The sequence below is a fragment of the Gobio gobio genome (genome assembly GCF_949357685.1).
Source record: "Gobio gobio genome assembly, chromosome: 4".
Lineage (NCBI taxonomy): Eukaryota > Metazoa > Chordata > Actinopteri > Cypriniformes > Gobionidae > Gobio > Gobio gobio.
This window is the reverse complement of record NC_137100.1, coordinates 23,860,096-23,880,080: the sequence shown is the minus strand read 5'-3', so window position 1 is coordinate 23,880,080 and position 19,985 is coordinate 23,860,096. Positions and strand designations below refer to the sequence as shown.

Genomic DNA, 19,985 nt, shown 5'->3' with positions numbered 1-19,985 from the left:
AATATCATAAAAGTGGTCTATACGACTCTATAAACACTATATTCCAAGTCTTCTGAAGTGATACGAAAAAAGTGTGACTACCTTTGACTCAAATTATTAAGTACATTTATTTTAATTCAGTATTTGAAAGGCTAAATGATATTGCTTTTGAATTTTATGAAGTATTAAATAACTGCTATTTAGTAAACCATACAATAAATTATAGAATTAAAATATACCTATTGTATGGTAATTATAGCAACAAAACCCTAATTGTACCCCTTCAATGCAATTCAAAATTACTGTAGCGTTTCATAATTAAAAATCTTTAAAAGGGGAAAACAAACAAGATGAGTTCTGCCATCTGTGATCTACAATCACTAGGTGGCGGTAGTGAAGCTAAAAAGTGTAGTAGAAGAAGATCGGTACTAATAGGCCCTGTCCCAAATGGCACACTTCATGTGCACTTTCGGTCTTGTGGACTTACAATGGACGCTGCAAGCGTGCGCGTGTCCGTTAAGTCTACAAGACCATTGGGTGTCGCATTTGTCATTTAAGCTTAAGGAAGGGTGCTCGTGAGCGCCCCCTTTCCGGCTGCTATGCACCCTCGATGCGCACATTCACGCAGAGGACTTCTAGCCGGCAGTCAAAGCGGCATTACATTGTGAAAGTGCGGACTCAGAGGAAGACCGTGAGGGTTAAGGGTGCCATTTGGGACAGGGCCATAATGACATCACTCGGGCAAGGGCTCTGATGACATTCCCTAATTGGCTGTTTTGTTGCAGGGGGTGTAACCTGTAGCGGTAGGTGTAATTGTAGCAGCATGGTTTGTAGTACTGCAGGACGCAGTCAGATATCGGTTACACTATTTTAGGGTGACGTAGTTAATATTACGGTTAGGGTTGAGGTTTGCTTTTGGGTTAGTTACTTACTATAGTAAGTAAGTACATGTAGTAAGTATGTCACCTTAAAATAAGGTGTTACCAGTAGATCATTATACTGATAATTTCCCCCTTCAGTCATTTGATAACGAAGTCCAATTCCTGGCAGACTTATTATTATTAAAGTTTTGTACACTGAATCAACTGACTCCTTGAAAGTTTTTCTTAAATCACACATTGTTATTTCTCTTATGGTGGCCATATTTTGATTACCGAAAACCAGGACACTCGGCCCGGCAATGAGATACTGAAATGATACTCGAAGTTTACTCAAATATTCCTTATTAATTTCAATACATTTAAAGTATGCCCCCTCTGTATGGATAGAAAATTGTTATATTAGGGCCAGGACAGGACTTGAAAACAGGACATGTCCTGGGAAAACAGGACGTTTGGTCACCCTATCTTATGAGCTCTCATGAACTCACCATGGAGAAATTGGGTGGATATGAAGACTTTTGGTGAATGGCGACTTTTGTGGTCTGTTTCTCACATAAAGAAACACTTTATGTTTTTTCTCTCAAGTTTGACAGATCGAGGTCCCATTCGCTTTAATCGAAATGTTATGAAAAACACTCTAAATTTCACCTTTTGTTTTCCACAGAAGAAAGAAAGTTATAAAGATTTGGAATGATGTGAGAGAGAATAAAAGGCTTAGTTCACCCAAAAATGAAAATTCTGTAATTAATTTCTCACCCTCATGTAGTTCCAAACCTGTAAGACCTTCGTTCATCTTCGGAACACAATCTTCTTTTGAGGAAATCCGAGAGCTCTCTGACCCCCTATAGACTGCAACGTTATTACCAGTTTCAAGGCATAGAGAAGTAGTAAAGACATCGTTAAAATAGTCCTTGTGACTACAATGGTTCAACCTTAATGTTATGAAGTGACGAAAAACAAAAATAACAACTTTATTCAACAATTTCTTCTCTTCGTCAGTCTCCTATGCGGTTCACGTTGTAAACAGTGCCGCGCTTCTGGGTTCTACGTCAGAATGCCGGCTCAGTATTGGCACTGACACGGAAGAGAAGAAATAGTTGAATAAAGGGGGTTTTTGCACAAAATGTATTCTCGTCGCTTCACAAAATTAAGGTTGAACCACTGGAGTCACATGGACTATTTTAACAATGTCTTTACTACTTTTCTGGGTCTTGAAAGTGTTTATTACGTTGCTGTCTATAGAGGGGTCAGAGAGCTCTCGGATTTCATCAAAAATATATTCATTTGTGTTCCGAAGATGAACGAAGGTCTTATGGGTTTGGAACGACATGAGGGTCAGTAATTAATGACAGAATTGTCACTTTGGGGTGCACTATCCCTTTAATGATGACATAATTCTTTATTTTTGAGTGAACAATCCCTTCAAATGCTCACTATGAGACTGTCATCTTAAAGAGGCTTTCAGGGTGAGGAAAGCACCTCTATAGCTTCGCTCAGATAAAAAGATGCATCATACACAGCAGCAAAGGGTGTAGCAGTTAAGTTTGGCTGCATTGCGTCCTGTCCCGGCATAGCGGTTCTTCTTGGGCAGCACCAGAATGAAGGACACAGCCAGGGACACATGATAGAAACTGTGAACATAAGCATAGTCCCATTCCTGCAGGAGTAAATGAGCAAGTTATTACTGCAGTTACGCAAACATGCTTTTCTAACCAATTGTGTAATGTGTTCCTCCGGTTGCAGTAGCTGTTTAAGAGCTGCATCATATTTTACCTCAAAATAGAAGCGAAGCATCAAAGCAAGAGCACCGAAGCAGAACCCTGGCCCCACTTGTTGAGTGTAAACACTTTTGTCTGGATAAAGGCCTTTCTTTTCCTTCATTTTTTGTAACTGGAACAATGAAAAAACAATATTGTAAAACCTTGTGAAAGCATTTGCGGTAGATAATAAAATCTTGAGTTTCCATTTTGTCAATATGAGCAATATGAGCAAATGCAATTCCTCATCAAGCTTATTTGAGCTCTGCTCTTATGACTACATTAATCTGATACATTTGAAAACATATTTTTCTCTGTTTTGGGTTTCCGTCCACAAGATGCCATTTTTGCCTTTTTGAAGAAGTTTTTTGAAGCTTTTGCATTGTGGCGTGGACTGTGAAAACTGAAGTATTAAAAAACGATGATGCGTTTTTAGTCATGTGACGCATCTTGCACCTATTATACCGGCATGTGCCAGCTATGTTCTATTCACTTGCACAGTGTTTCTAGAGATAAATGATACTTTGTACAATGCAATGATAACAGAACATTTACTCACATTTGCTGTCCTGCGACCAAACGTGAATGGAGTGTGACCTGGACACACCAGCAATAGGTGGGATATTTTGCTAATAAAATAATCGAGCCAGAAGAACGGTGTGAGAACTGTATTATATCTGGCCTCTCTGAATCATCTTAGAGAGCTTTTATTACATTTTGCGCATGCGCAGTAAGAAGATTTAAGCATTTTCCGAAGTTTCATTGAGAACAAGAAATGCTTGGTAAACGTTTGAAAATGCTAGTTTGGACGGAGAGCGCTTTGAAACGAAAATGCCATTTTCAAATGCATGTGGATTAAGGTAGCCTTAAAAGCACATAAAATGCGTTAACTGTAAGAACTGCATCTGATGTGTCTCAAACTCACCCACTTGACTGTTATCATAAAGACAGCTGTTCCAATGGGGCCGGAGTAGATGCCGTAGCCCCAGCGGTCCTGGTAGATCCTCACAGCCGCGGTCAACACACCAAACATGGTGAGCGAAGAGCGCTTGGGTTCATCAAAATCTCCCAGTGCTGGATGAGAGCAAATGGACACATAGTCTTTACACGACACACCGGAATGCAAGATATAAACACTTGTCACACTACTCACGAAAAATCATATTTTAAATCACTTTGTTTGACTGTTTGACCCATGGGAGTGCACGTGTATTTTATTGTAAAAAGATTTATACCTTTACAGAACATTATTGAGATTTGCTCACCATTAGGATATAAAGATGCTATTATTATTTGCTCACCTAGTAGTGTGACCCACATGGAGATAGCTGTGCCGTACACGCTGAAGTACTCCAGAATCTCATACTTCATGAAACAGAGAATGGACAGGCCCGGACCATCACATGCATGGTAAATCTGAGAAAAGATGGAGAAAACACATGACTGCTAAGTCACCTTGAGAGAAAGGGATCTGCTGAGAACATAAATGTAAATTTAAAAGGCTCTAGAATACATTAGAGGAAACTTTTCCCTTTTCTTGTCGGGAAATATTTATGAACAAGAACTTTTTTTTTAATGGCCGTAGTCAGAGATGCCTCTAGTTGGGGTTCAGATTGAACCGAGCTTGAGTTTTAAAACTTTACTTCATTGGTTGTTTTGTAATGCACTGAGGCAATTCAGGGCCATGTTACACAGAAAGTGTTGTCACATTTAAATATGATCCTTTTTAATAGTTTTTCTACCTAAAGCTAGATGGACATCTTTGACCATTGCACCACGTCTCACAGCTTTTTCAGCATCTTGCGCATGAGCAGCATGTTGTTAAGATGGCATGTCAAGGTAATAATAAATAAATATACCTAAAATATACCTTGAAATGAAAATACCTGTCATTTCTATGTAGGTTTTGTGTGTTTTTTAATGTTGTTTTTGACTATTGCGCCGTGCCTCACAACTTTGTTAGCGTCACACACTAGCACCACATTAAGACTTTTAAATTCCACTTTTAAAAACACGTGCTTTTAAAACCAATAAAAAAGCACCCATTCTCTTACCGCTATGAAGAACATTGTGAAGAAATAGACCATGGCCTCCATGTGGAAGCCCCTCTTGGCGGCCACACTGGCTGCAGGCAGGAACACCAAACTGCTGATGGTGGGCAGCAACATCTTGGCGATAAACGCTCCCATTGTGACCCAAATAAAAGGCCTCAGGATTTGTGGAAAACTTGTCTGTTTGTTTCAAACTACCAAATCTTTCGGAGAAGCGACAGAGAGAGTAAAGAAATCACTCTCACACTCACAACCTCCTCTGGAGGATCTTTAAAGTTTAAATGGCTCAGAGGGGTCTGTATGCACACTGTCATCAGAACAGCAGCTGTCTGCGTGTGGACTGGGAGAGGCCTGCAATCACATGGCACGCTTCTGTCACACATGTTTGGGATTGTAGAACAACAGCAGTGGGACAAAAGTGAAGCCATTTATGGTGAACTTTACAATCTATGGAACCGCAATCACAGTGTCAATGCTGAGTCAAAGTGTTTCCACGCATTAAAAAATGGCTAGCACGCCATTGGGCGTACAGAGAATTCTTTGAAATGTATTTTTCTTATACTGGTCAGTCTGGGCGGCAATGTGTTGAGTCTCAGACACTGAGCTTCTCATGGGTGAATCGATCCTCAGCAGTGGCTACAGAAACAGCTGTCTCTTTTGGGTTATTGACATTGGCCTCGCGAACGCACCTGTATGCGTCACTGCAAATCTGTGTTTGACGTGAATGTGGTTCTGAGGGTAGAAAAATGTGAATGGTTATGGTAAGGTGTAGGCTTGAGATGTTTGTCTTAGAGACCTGTGAGTCTTGCGTAGACCCATACCAGATGTACTGATAGACCAGGAGCCTTTTAAATGAATGAAGGGAACCCAAGAACATATTCTCACTTTGTACTGGGCACATTTCATGTGGCCAAAATATGTATTTTATATCTTTGAAATCTATTATTTTATGCTGCTGAAACATTTTAGCATTCCGAAAGTCAAAAACTCCTCCAAGCATCAGATGATATGCATCAGCATCCATTTAATTCAGCATAAACAGCAGAAAAGACATAACAACTTGTTCAGTCTAAGTCAATAGGAAACAGATGTGACTTAGTGGCGTTTCTCTAATTTAAACTAGTGTTATTGAAATTTAGCACATTAAATGGCAGCAAGATGAACTGTAAATGCTTGTGTTCTTGCAGTACCATGGGACGATTTAACCTAACCCTTCTGTATCCTGTGGCTTTTTTGATGTGGCTTTAACGGCTTTCTAAATAAGACTTCACACAGTCCACAACAGTTAGGAAAGTCCTTATTTTGTTATTTCGAGCACAAGGGAGAGTCTTGCTATGGACTTTGTGGCCGGTCAGTCACAGCTGTTCTTCTCTCAGCTGTTGCACCTGCGAGAGGAACACAAAGGGTGCAGTGTGCTGAGCGCTCCTCACGCCCAACATTCTCTAAGTGACTCTGTAACATGATTCTCCAAGACACCAGAGAGATTGCAAACCTCAGATACTTGCAAAAGAGTCCACTTTCTTGACCAGTCACTGTCCTGGAATGAGGAGTCACATTTGGGGTCACATGCTGAAAGTGCAACATCATTGCTTTCACATGTCCATCTTGCTGTGGTCACATTTTTTAATAGCGCTGCTGCCAAATTTGGCCTTGCATAGTCAAATTGGTTGTAGTTTAATCTTACAAAATAGAAGTTTATTAAAGTGTGCTATTATTATACTTCTTTGAAACAAAAAAAAGAAAGTATACAATGTTTTATGTACTTCTCAGAAATATACTTAAAATTACTCTTAAGTTTACTTGACTTATACTGACAGAAAGGTCTAAGTATATTTGGCCTGTACTTATACTTAATCTTTTGATTGAGGTATTATTAAGTGTTATTAATACTACTCTTGATAATATGCTTGAAGTTGTGTTTTCTCTTTTGATTGAGTAGCATATTAAATACTTTTTCCCACATAGTTTTACATACTTTGTTATGAACTTATATTGTTTGAAAATATGGATTTATAAAGAAAACAGACATGAGATTGTGATTTTTTTGTGTGTCCAGTGTACATATGAATTTACTTAAAATCTACTTAAAGTACACTTAAAGGTATATTTTAAGTATACAAATTAATACCTGTAGGAACAGTAGTATGCAAAAATAATATATAAATAGTAAACTATAAATATGATTTTAAGTTCACTTAAAGAAAACTCACAAGTATACTTGTAGTATAAAACTACTAAACTAGTAGTTTACTGAGAGTATACTTCAATGTGTACTTTCATAAACTAAAAAGAAAAAAAAAAGCTACAAGTACTTAACTGGTAAATTATTGCAGATTCAGTCTTCCCAGTCTGGTGTAGGTCTACAATTTTGTTTCTGGTGTCCTTTGACAGCTCTTTGGTCTTGGCCATAGTGGAGTTTGGAGTCTGACTGTTTGAGGGTGTGGACAGGTGTCTTTTATACTGATAAGAGTTCAAACAGGTGCCATTAATACAGGTAACGAGTGGAGGACAGAGGAGCCTCTTAAAGAAGAAGTTACAGGTCTGTGAGAGACAGAAATCTTGCTTTTTTTGTAGGTGACCAAATACTTATTTTCCACCATAATTTGCAAATAAATTCTTTAAAAATCATGTGATTTTCTGGATTTTTTTTCTCATTCTATCTCTCATAGTTGAAGTGTACCTACGATAAAAATGACAGGCCTCTCTCATCTTTTTAAGTGGGAGAACTTGCACAATTGTTGGCTGACTAAATACTTTTTTGCCCCACTGTATGTTAGTTAACTTGTTACAACGAAAAACAGTTGTAAATTAGTTGTGTAGTCAAATTTTACTACTGTTACACTTAAAATATACGTCTTTAAACTAAAAAGTAGGCCAATTTAGTATTGAAACAGTACACTTAAAAGTGCATTGACATTAGTACTACTACTTAAAGTATACTTAAAAATACTTGAACTATACTTTAAGATATATTTCACCCAAACATAAAAGTTCTGTTATAATTTACTGACCCTCATGTCGTTCCAAACCTGTAAGACTTTCGTTCATCGTTCATTTTTTGTTCATTTCGTTCATTTCGTTCACTTTCGTTCATCGTTCATTTTTCGTTCATTTCGTTCACAAAAACAATGCTAATGCCATCTACTATTTATGTTTATAAAGGGGGCAGATAAATATAAGAATATTATTCTTCCATCTGCTCCTTTCTGATCATGGAAATGTAAAGGAAAACTTCAAATGAATTTTATGTGCCTTGTACAAATAATCCATTTTCATGAAAGGAATAAAAGAGAAATGAATGAAAATGAATGAATCTTCTGAAGACAAATTAAGATCTTTTTGATGCAATCTAAGAGATTTCTGTCCCTTCATTGACAGCTACGTAACTGACACTTCAAAAAGTTCATAAAGAGATTGTGAAACTAATCCTTAAGAATTGAGCGGTTTAGTCCAAATTTTCTGAAGAGACACGATCGCTTTATATGATGAACCGGCTCCACCTAGCAGCTGTACCACCTATACTGCTGCCTCCTGCTCTGCTCCACCTAACAGCTGTACTACCTATACTGCTGCCTCCTGCTCTGCTCCACCCAGCAGCTGTACCATCAATACTGCTGCCTCCTGCTCTGCTCCACCCAGCAGCTGTACCACCTGTACTGCTGCCTCCTGCTCTGTTCCACCCAGCAGCTGTACCACCTAAACTGCTGCCTCCTGCTCTGCTCCATCCAGCGGCGGTACCACCCTTGTTGCTGCCCCCTGTTTCGCTTCACCCTGCGGCTGTACAGCCTCTGCTGTTGCCTCCTGTTCGAGTTTATCCAGTGGTTGTACTATTGCTGCTCCATCCAGTGACTGTGCTACCTCTACTGTTGCCTCCTGCTCTTCTCCATCCTACGGCTGTAACACCTCTGCAACTGCCGCTGCTTTCAGCTCTACCACAGCTGGCGGCTGTACCGCCTCTGCTGCTTTGGCGCCTTCTGGTGGCTTCTTCAGTGTTGATGAGGTGCGAGCAGAGATGAGAAAAGTGCGTCTTGGCAAATCAGCGGGCCCTGATGCATCTCACCTCGGGTCCTAAAGGACTGTGCGTCAGAGTTGGCCGTGCCTTTGCAAGCCATCTTTAACTGGAGTCTTCGAACTGGGCAGGTTCCCGTTAAGTGGAAGACCTCATGCCTTGTGCCGGTGCCCAAGGTAGGGAGACCGGCTGCGGTCAAGGACTACAGACCAGTGGCCTTGACATCTGTGATCATGATCATCTGTGATCATGCTTCTGCTACGGCTCCTGAAACCCCAGGTACAGCAAGCACTTGATCCATTGCAGTTCGCATATCAAGAAAATGGGGGTGTGGAGGATGCGGTCCTGTACATGCTCCACCGGATTCTCTCCTTTTTAGATGGAACTGGAGGGTATGTCAGACTAATGTTTTTCGATTTCTCTCGTGCATTTAACACTATCCAACCTCCGATCCTTAGAGAGAAACTTGAGACATCAAGTGTGGATCCTGTCTTCATCAAGTGGATCTTGAACTATCTGGAAGATTGACCACAGTATGTCAGACTGGAAAATGCTGTCTCTAGAACTGTGGTGATAAACATTGGAGTTCCCCAAGGAACATTACTTTCTCCATTCCTCTTCACATTATACACATCTGATTTTTCATATGGATCTACATCCTGCCACTTTCAGATGATACAGCTGTGGTGGCATGTGTGGGGGGGGTGTGTGGGGGGGGGGGGGGGTATGAGGTGGACTACAGGAGGGTCATAGAGGATTTTACACACTGGAGTAGGTGCAATGGGCTTCTCCTTAATACATCGAAAAACAAAGGAGATGATAGTGGATTTTAGCAGGCGGAAGACTCAACATTCCTCTGTGTTGATTGACGGAGAGAGTATTGAGGTGGTCTCTACCTATAAATATCTGGGTGTCCATCTTGACAACAAACTGGACTGGTCAGTGCATGCTAACGCAGTATACAAAAAAGGTCAGGGCAGACTCTTCTTTCTTAGAAGACTCAAATCATCTGTGGTGGCCAGTGCTATATTTTTTGGTGTTGTGTGCTGGGGGAACTGCCTGACTGTCAGAGACCGTAATCGACTGGACAAACTGGTCACAAAATGTGTGTCATCATGGGGAGGGGCGTGGACTCAGTGGGAGCTTTGGTAGAGAGGAGAATGAGGAGAAGGACGCAGGCCATCCTCAACAAGAGCAGGCATCCTTTGCACGAGCAACTGGAGTGACAGGCTCCTCTCCCTGTGCTGTAGGACTGAGCGATTCAGGAGATCATTTATACCAGCTGATATAAGACTGTCTATCTATCTATCTATCTATCTATCTATCTATCTATCTATCTATCTATCTATCTATCTATCTATCTATCTATCTATCTATCTATCTATCTATCTATCTATCTATCTATCTATCTATCTATCTATCTATCTATCTATCTATCTATCTATCTATCTATCTATCTATCTATCTATCTATCTATCTATCTATCTATCTATCTATCTATCTATCTATCTATCTATCTATCTATCTATCTATCTAATCTATCTAGAACAGATTTAATTTAAGCTTTTATTCATATATAAAAATTAATCAACTCACACATCAGTTGTGGTATCAGAGGCTCAAGTATGTTCGCTTGAAGTGCGAGAACCAATGAGGTTCAATTCATTCTCGTGTGTTATGCATCACGTTTGAGCTTTCACAAGAACCAATGAGGTTTATTCTCCTGTGTTACGCAGCACGTTTGAGATTCCGCAAGAACCAATGAGGTTCATTCTCGTGTTATGCAGCACGTTTGAGCTTTCACAAGAACCAATGAGGTTAATTCTCGTGTTACGCAGCACATTTGATCTTCCACAAGAACCAATGAGGTTAATTCTCGTGTTACACAGCACATTTGATCTTCCTCAAGAACCAATGAGGTTAATTCTCGTGTTACGCAGCACATTTGAGCTTCCACAAGAACCAATGAGGTTAATTCTCGTGTTACGCAGCACATTTGAGCTTCCTAAAGAACCAATGAGGTTTATTCTCGTGTTAGGCAGCACGTTTGAGCTTCCATAAGAACCAATGAGGTTCATTCTCGTGTGTTATGCAGAACGTTTGAGCTTCCACAAGAACCAATGAGGTTCATTCTAGTGTTACACATCACATTTGAGCTTCCTCAAGAACCAATGAGGTTCATTCTCGTGTTACGCAGCACATTTGAGCTTCCTCAAGAACCAATTAGGTTCATTCTCGTGTTACGCAGCACGTTTGAGCTTCCATAAGAACCATAAGTAGTCCATATGTAACATAATTTGGTTAGTTAGACTCTTTTGAAGCGTCGACAATACACTTTGGTCCAAAAAAATAAAAACTAAGACTTTATTAAGCATTGTCTTCTCTTCCGGTTTAGTTTGAATCCGTGTTCACAACGCCACAGTGACGCTGCTGACGTAAGACGCTGTGACGTGTTATCTGGTATCTGCTATCGCACCAGATAACACGTCTGTGGCGTCGTGAACGCGGATTCAAACTAAACCGGAAGAGAAGACAATGCTTAATAAAGTCTTAGTTTTTGTTATTTTTGGACCAAAATGTATTGTCGACGCTTCAAAAGAGTCTAACTAACCAAATGATGTCACATATGGACTACTTTGATGATGTTTTCATTACCTTTCTGGACGTGGACAGCAAAGTGTGCTTACACTTACATTCAAAGGACTGAAAGCCCTCGGACTAAATCTAAAATATCTTAAACTGTGTTCCAAGGATGAACGGAGGTCTTACAGGTGTGGAACAACATTGGGGTGAGTCATTAATGGAAGAAATTTCATTTTTGGGTGAACTAACCCTTTAAGTATACTTAAAGGCGGCATGAAATCAAATTTTACAATTCGTATTTTTATATTAATATTGTAGTGTTTACTATAACTGATTTATCTGTGCACTTCATTATTTTTTTAAAATTCATTTGCCCTTATAATCTTTAATCAAATATGTTAACTTTCCCTCCCCCATCGAAACGACCTCTCTTCTCTCCCGGTCATGTGCTATGGCGCGAGGGCGGGGTTATCGCCCCGTCTCGTTTCTGCCCCTCCTCTCAGAAACATGTCACTGATCGTGGTTTGGTGCATTTTTCTCGGTATACACAATACCTTCTTCAAGAAGGACTTGAGGCAAAAAGAGAGAAATATATGAGAGATAAAAGCTTTTTTTAATGTAAAAATTACTCAATATAGTCGGACGAACAGCTTATCCTGACGACTCACACTGAGGAATGCAGCGTGTGAACGCGCTTACGGCGCGCCCCCTTATAAGCGAGAACTGAGAAAAAAGCTTTACAGAAATAAAGCCATAAAAGGCTTAAAATAAGTAAAATCTGTAGCATAAACCAGCGAAAAGTGAGGAAATATGCTCAGTAACATTATGTAGAAAAGATTTAGAGAGAAAATACATTTATTTAAAAGATAGATACATTTTTTCTCCACAACTGAATGCAAACTTCAAATCTGCCTCCATTTTGTTAGCAACGCCCCACTTCCAACGATCCAATCAATTCCCGAAGGACGAAATCAAGCCTCGCCCTAAATTTTTTCTAATTTCAGAAGCCGTTTCACTCGGGTATACGTCACAATAAGGAGAAAAAAACGATCTCAACTTCCGTTTCATGCCGACTTTAATAAAATTAACTTGAAGTATACTTATTTTTTGTAAGGGTATTCATAAAGTTTGTCAAAGGCAGGTGTTCTCAACTTCTTTTGGTGAGCATTTTTTATGTTCCATAATTCTTTTAGTGCATTCAGTGAAATTCTGACTCAAACACATACTATTGTTATTTTGACACAGCCTTTGAAATCTTCTGCGCTCTCATCTCCCCTTGCTGAGAACCTCTGGTCAAAGGCATGTGTATTTTTGGATGGATTAAACATTGTTGACTTAAAAGTCTGTATGTTATCTTTGAAATGAGGGCTTGAGAAAAAGAGCATTATTCACTATCAGGATATACAATAAAGGAAGCGTTTCTTTTAATGTCTCAACAGTTTAGTTTTCTGCAACATTATCCATATCAAACATACGCCCAAATTGAGGTGATTTAAACGTCATTACATTACATTTTAAAGGGTCACATAAAATATATTATAAAATAAATAAATAGAATTTTGAAATTAAAATATCATATGTTTATTCTCAGAAAATGTCCATTTTCAACTTTCAAAACATTACATTGCTACTAAAAAATATTCTGTTTGTAACAGGGTGCACAGAACATGTTTAAAATTACATACCAGAATGGAGCCAGACCGAAAACAATGCCTAAACAGCTAAGCGTATTTGGATTTTGGTTAGCATTAACCAAATAGTCTGTGTGGCCTAAGTGACAACAGCGGTTTCAGAGAAAGATTTTTCAAGTTTCTTTTGATTAAAAAGACAACCTCCAACTTGCAATAACCATAAGACCCAGAGCACGCATTAGGATATTCATGTTGACTATACCAAAATATGTTTTCTTTATATAATCAACAAACTGTTCGATCACTTGCATTTTAAAATAAAAGTCTGCTTATTTCCTCATATCTGCTCAGCTTTCAATCAGTTAGCATAGCAGAGCTGATTCATTGTTCCAGACCCTGCCGAATTAGGCTCTAATAACATGCCTGTGGTGTGAGAAGAACATTTGTTTGGACTATGAATGTAGTGAATGCATTCATGTGCGGTACATTAGACAGCTAGTTAGAGAGCATTATTTTTGTCTATTCATTCCCAACTTTTGTATTTATTTCCACAAAATACACCTGGGTTTCCATCCCCAGTTTAGAGTGAAGGAAAACTTCAATTATATTTGTGTTTTTAATAACTAAAATGCATCAAGAGCATTTTTCCTACACAGCCATTCGCCTTAGAAATATCGAAGGATCTCTCTCCTTCTCTGTGTCACACACACAAACTTTCCCTGTGTTTTCTGCCTTGTAATTTTAGGCTTTTAAAAAGCAACCATTCCTCCAGACTTCCAGACTGTGCAAATCTCCTGAAGTATGTCTATCACCATACAAATCTGTGGTTGAGAGGAGTGTTTGATTGAGCTATAAGTGTAGCGAACCGTCCCTAATGTACAGAGCAGACAGACAGGCAACTAAGAGAACATGTGGTCTATAAATGTACACGTCACACACAGGCATGGTGGTCTCAACTATCTGCCTGTGCTGCCCAAGTCTTTTTCTCCATCCATCTCTCTCTTCCTCTTGTGAGTCTTTTATTACACTGCAAAAAATCACTTTGTTAATCAGTATGTTTGTCTTGTTTTCCAGTAAGATAATCATCCATGAAAACAAGATACATTTATTTGAGAAGACAATTATTTGAGAACATTTCTTTACTTTTTTTCATTTTGAGAAAACCACATACAATTTGGCTACTTAAAGCAATGAGAAAAAGTTTTTTTTTTAATAAAGTTTAATCGTTTTTGTATATACATTTTGTGTATATATATGTGTGATTCAGGTAGTGCCTACATGATATAGAAATACCAGAAATGTTTGATCTTGTGGGGACAGTTTTTGAGGAAAACAGCTTAAATCATATACTACATGAGATTTGTTTTTATGTAAAAATGCTTAAACATTTCTGAGGTTTGTGTTTAGGTTTTCAGATGAACTTTGAAAGTGCACTGCAAACTGTTACAGCAAACACTGAACAACTATTTAAATGTTGAGCCGCAGCCAGCTTATTGGCTGCAGATGCAACAGGAACCAATCAGCTTGTGCTATGTAGTTAACGATGTAATTGACCTATCATTAAGCCCCTTCCCTCGAACACAGATGAGCCAGTGGCAGTTGAGTATCAGTTGAGTACTCGGACATCTTTAGGTTTCAGCGCCATAGAGAAACATTGGAAAATCTGAAACTCTCATCGGTTTGATGGTGTTTATGCTACAAAAATGGTAAAACAATGTGCCTGGGTACTTGTAACACTGAGGTATCATGAGAGGATTTTCTGGTTGTCGTATACCCATTAAGTTACGATTAAAGTTAGTGAGTCCATGCTAACGTAAAAACCTAAATGGTTAACTGTTCTCACGTCATGAAACAGTGTAGGTCAAAAACACATAAACGAAGGTCTATATTTCAGTGCCTCTCCATATTCAACTGATTAAATGTAAATTAATTTAATCTTACTCTGCGGTACAGGAACAATGTTGATCCTGGATGTTGTCATCTGCAATCGTGACGAACTTCCATTGTGATTTTGTAAACCCTTGCTTCCAAATGAATCTTGTTACCCACCATATTTATTTTAATATCTTTTATATATCCCTTCATGGCATATTTAAGACCCACTTGAATGCTTATCGTCGAGAGGTGGTCCTTCTGTGTCCTAAAACATTTTGGAACAAGGTTTTCACACTGACAGCTGTCATTGTAAGACAGTTAGCCACTCCTTTTGTTTGTCTAAGTTAGCAACAGTAACTAAGGGGGTCGGGGCTTACCGATAGGTCAATTGTCAGCAGGTTGCATTAAGGACCCAACCTGCGCCATCTAGAGTTTCATGCTACTAATCTCCATTTTTGTCATTGTACTCATAGTTGTCATTAGGATAATTATCAAGATTCTCATTAGTCCCATTATGGCCGGTGGTACTGATGGGTCAGGTGGGGCACACAAGACAGACTTACTGTACAGAAGGAGACATGAGAGGTTGAGAGGATGATCTGGAATAGACAAAGTGTGTGTGGGGAGGATGAATGGACTGATGTGATGACGGGGAGTCTCTCTGTGTGTGTGTGTGTGTGTGTGTGTGTGGGGGGGGGTGTTCTGTGGGAAACGACAACTTCCTCCCTGTCTGTCTGCAAGCGGAGACCAGTAGACAGTAGCTTGGCTGAGTCTATGGCACTGTGGCTCCGCTCCACCACGCAGCAGAGGCAGCCCATGAGCTTGGCACCAGCCGAGAAAGTGTTTTTACGTAGGCGTTCCCAAACTTTGCCACTCTCTTCCTGCTGGGACTGAAGGGAAGAAAGGGGGAGGGAGGAGGAGAGGAAGGAGGAGAGGAGGGATGCAGGAGCACACCTTACCCTCTTTACAAGGCACATCCTCAGAACACACCATTAGAAACCACCACCAGCACCACCCACACTGTCCAAGCAGCACTCAGCTCCAACACTGCCCCTGGACTGCAGGTAAGGGCAAATATTTACTGTGTGACTGACTCTCTCTCTCCCTCTCTCTCTCTCTCTCTCTGTGTGTGTGTGTGTGTCCATTTCGCTGAATAGAGCTGAATGTTTTGGGAAAGAGCATGGGAAGCCAAGCAGACTAGACACTTGTTCCACAAACCCAAACAAACAGTGTTGACTGCTCTGCTGATGCAAAGAGCTGGATGACAGTGAAATAAAGTGAAAGTAATGGTCACCCAGGGGAAAATCATGTGATAGTAATGTGGCACTGTATTTATTTATTTTTGGTCCAGCTGCAGAGAACAGCTTAGGCTTACTTTAAGTCCAAAGAAAGATGAAGACAAATTAAGAAATGTTCTTTTTGTATGATAAATTCTGCAATAAATACATGAAAATGGTTTTGCTCTTGTATGCTATTTGTTATGGAAAAGTCTACTTAAGTTGAAATATTTAGCTCTGATGAGTCATGTTTCGAAATGTCCATGTGAAAAATCCCTAGAAAATGAATGTGTGGTTTTGATATTGTGAAAGGCGAGAGGGAAATTAATTTGATGTTAGACTTGAAAATAGCTACTCACATAAATAAATCACCATGGCTGATGAATAGATGAGGGAAACCACAAGAAACCAGTGAGCAGCTCAAGGGTGGACAGCATCCAAAGCAAATTAATGAGAACTATGGAAGCCCTAAAAAGTAGATATCATGGCCATGAATTAAGAATTATTTCCCATGATCTAGTGAAATTAGTAGTACAAGGTAGCCGTGATTTAACTAAAATGGAGCAACAAACTCTTAATATCTATTTTTTTCCCGAATGGCATGTGCAGGGCTTCGTAAGTAAATTCAAAAGTAAGTTTTCTGTTTCAACTTTTTACTAATTTGCGATAATGACCAGCTGACCGTACATTATTTTGCTTAATAGACTACTTGCCAAATACATATGTGAAATGTCGATTGGAGATTATTTTAATATATATTCTCAGCTTCTGCTGAGAAAAAAAGTTTACAATGTACAAAACAAATGTTTTTTTATTTCTTTTTGACTAGCAACAAGATGATCACTAACAATATTACAATAATATAAACATTGATGAAACATCCTAGGTCACTTTCAATACAGTTGATAACTGAGATGAAAGATGACATCAAATGCGTTTTTATGAAACAAATGCATTTCATAGTGCGTTTTCTTTGTGTATTTGTTATCATATTAATGAATGTATAACTAATCGTAAACACATATACGTAACACAAATATGTTTACAGTTTACTGCGTTTACTTATTTATACCTATATAGCGATACCAACAAATCGGAAGTCTCTCTCACATTCACAGGAAATAGCTTTCTTCCATTTTAAAAAATTTGGTAGATAAAGAAACAAAAGCTTTATGTTCAGTAGCTAATATCTGTTATTCCATAAATTCAGGTTGGGTCACAAATATGTATAAAATAAACAAATTAAATATAAAAATAGGAATCGGATAAATTCCATAGCTTGAAATCCCTTTAGGGGGATCCCTTTAGTGATCAAATCTCACAAATGCATAAATGTAAATGTGAATTTTATCTGCTCTCAATAGTTCAGTTTCATCTGCATAAATGTGTCACAACACTTGCTGCTGGTCTCTGGCTGTGAGTTTACCTTCACCTGTTTGATAGAAAGCTGCAACATTGATTTTCCACTTGAAGGCTTTGGACGTGAGAAGGCTGCTGAGAACTGAGGAATCCTTGCGTCTGGTCCCTGTGACCAGAAGCTCTTCCAGAGAAGGATGAGTCTGCTTCCAGCTCACAGACAGGGCTTGCCCCCCACCCCCCCAAATGGGGAATGGCCCTGCTGTCTGTCTGCTGCCAGGGAAAGAAAAACACCCCTCTTCCCTTGAGCGGAGGCCCACGAGGACGGGAGGGGGAAGGGGGAAGGGGGTTAGCCTGTGTTTACTCTCTTTCGTGGCCTGGGAAGCTCAGAAGAGGAAGGTCTGTCTCGGCCGTCGCAGCCTCACCGCATGGTCTGTGGGAGACGAGTGTTTGGCGAGCTGGCGGTGCTCCAGCTGTGTCTGGGGTGGATAATGAACTCCAGGTGCTCCAGTGGGTAGTTTAAGACACCTGTCACCAATATTTTGTGCCAGGAATAGCCAGACTGCAAACAGAGTGAGATGATCTGTTTGCTTACTTTAAGGAGCCTACCTAATTGGAGGTGCAGGTCTGATGAGAAGTCATGAGATGGAGGAGAACTGAAGAAGTTTGTGTGATTAGTGTTTTTTGCTCACTTTTATGGTCTTCTTAAATATCTGAATGCAGTGAAGTGTGTGTGTGTTCTTACATCACTGGACACTTGAATACAAGCTAGAGAATCTCATACATTCTTCCATTGTATTTCATGTGTTCCTGCCACATAAACTTTATGCCCATGAAAACTGAGAGGGCACATGTCCTAATATTTTTTTATATACAGTGGATTTCGAGTGCAAAAAATTGCTAATTTTAGCGTCTTTGATTCACCCAAATAGGGGTGGGTGATATGATGACAATTCTATTTCACGACAATGATATACACTATATGGCCAAAAGTATTGGGACACCCATCCAAATCATTGTATTCGGGTGTTGAAATCACCATGGCCACAGGAGTATAAAATCAAGTACCTAGGCATGCAGACTGCTTCTACAAACATTTGTGAAAGAATGGGTCGCTCTCAGGAGCTCAGTGAATTCAAGCGTGGTACCGTGATAGGTTGCCACCTGTGCGATAAGTCCATTTGTGAAATTTCCTCACTACTAAATATTCCACGGTCAACTGTTAGTGGTATTATAACAAATTGGAAGCAATTGGGAACAACGAAGTGGTAGGCCACGTAAAATCACAGTACGGGGTCAGCGCATGCGCTCTGCGCACATTGCGCAGAAGTCGCCAACTTTCTGCAGAGTCAATAGCTACAGACCTCCAAACTTTGTGTGGCCTTCAGACTAGCTCAAGAGCAGTGCGTAGAGAGCTTCATTGAATGGGTTTCCATGGCTGAGCAGCTGCATCCAAGCCTTACATCACCAAGTGCACTGCGAAGCGTCGGATGCAGTAGTGTAAAGCACGCCGCCACTGGACTCTAGAGCAGTTGAGACATGTTCTCTGGAGTGACGAATCACACTTCTCTGTCTGGCAATTCGATGGACGAGTCTGGGTTTGGTGGTTGCCAGGACAACAGTACTTGCCTGACTGCATTGTGCCAAGTGCAAAGTTTGGTGGAGGGGGATTATGTTGTAGGGTTGTTTTTTAGGGGTTGGGCTTGGCCCCTTACTTCCAGTGAAAGGAAATCTCAATGCATCAGCATACAATACATTTTGGACAATTTCATGCTCCCAGCTTTGTGGGAAAAGTTTGGGGATTGCCCCTTCCTGTTCCAACATGACTGCGTACCAGTGCACAAAGCAAGGTCCATAGAGACATACATGAGCGAGTTTAGTGTGGAGCAACTTGACTGGCCTTTGGGATGAATTAGAGCAGAGACTACAAGCCAGGCCTTCTCGTCCAACATCAATGTCTGACCTCACAAATTCACTTCTAGAAGAATGGTCAAAAATTCCCATAAACACACTCCTAAACCTTGTGGAAAGCCTTCCCAGAAGAGTTGAAGCTGTTATAGGTGGAAAGGGTGGGTCAACTCCATATTAAACCCTACAGATTAAGAACGGGATGTCATTAAAATTTAGGTGCATGTAAAGGCAGTTGTCCCAAACTTTTGGCAATATAGTGTATATCTGGAGGTTACGTAGCCATGGTTCTACGACTGAGTGGAGGACCGCCAGAGCGGTATCCTAGCTTATCTAGTGGAGTCTTCCCTGGTGCTCTTGTCTTTGCCGAGTATAAATGTCAAAGTGGTCACCCTGTGACCATGGCGCTCAGGCGTACAGCCTATAAAAGCACGCCATTGCGTCATGTCCTTTCTCTGGCAAATTCTCGTCTACCCGAGTGACCAAAAAATCTGGTGGTCCTCCACTCAGTCGTAGAACCATGGTTACCTTCGTAACCTCCAGTTCTACTTCCTTTCATTCCGGACCACCAGAGCAGTATTCTAGCTTATCTAGTGGAGGCCGCATACCAAAGTCATCACGAGGGTTGCATACCCATCAAAAACATTTGTAACAATAGTTAAAAAGATGTGTACTTGA

At 40.1% G+C, this 19,985-nt stretch overlaps 2 protein-coding genes across 2 annotated transcripts in view; one reads left to right on the top strand and one right to left on the bottom strand.

Annotated features, from left to right (window-relative positions):
- Positions 1-2,370: 2,370 nt before the first annotated feature.
- mymk (myomaker, myoblast fusion factor) lies at positions 2,371-4,806 on the bottom strand (the record flags this gene model as incomplete). Its single annotated transcript, XM_079814756.1, has 5 exons — positions 2,371-2,517; positions 2,634-2,750; positions 3,543-3,691; positions 3,919-4,033; positions 4,672-4,806. 5 exons carry the CDS (start codon positions 4,804-4,806, stop codon positions 2,371-2,373), a joined length of 663 nt encoding a protein of 220 aa, XP_079670882.1.
- Positions 4,807-15,582: 10,776 nt separating this feature from the next.
- The window catches only part of LOC307124619 (ADAMTS-like protein 2), a gene marked incomplete at its 5' end in the record, with an annotated part of 32,737 nt that continues 28,334 nt past the window's right edge, over positions 15,583-19,985 (top strand). The window contains 4 exon segments of the mRNA XM_079813970.1: positions 15,583-15,650; positions 15,652-15,691; positions 15,693-15,794; positions 15,796-15,830. Of these exon segments, the coding sequence (XP_079670096.1) occupies positions 15,583-15,650; positions 15,652-15,691; positions 15,693-15,794; positions 15,796-15,830 (245 nt within the window).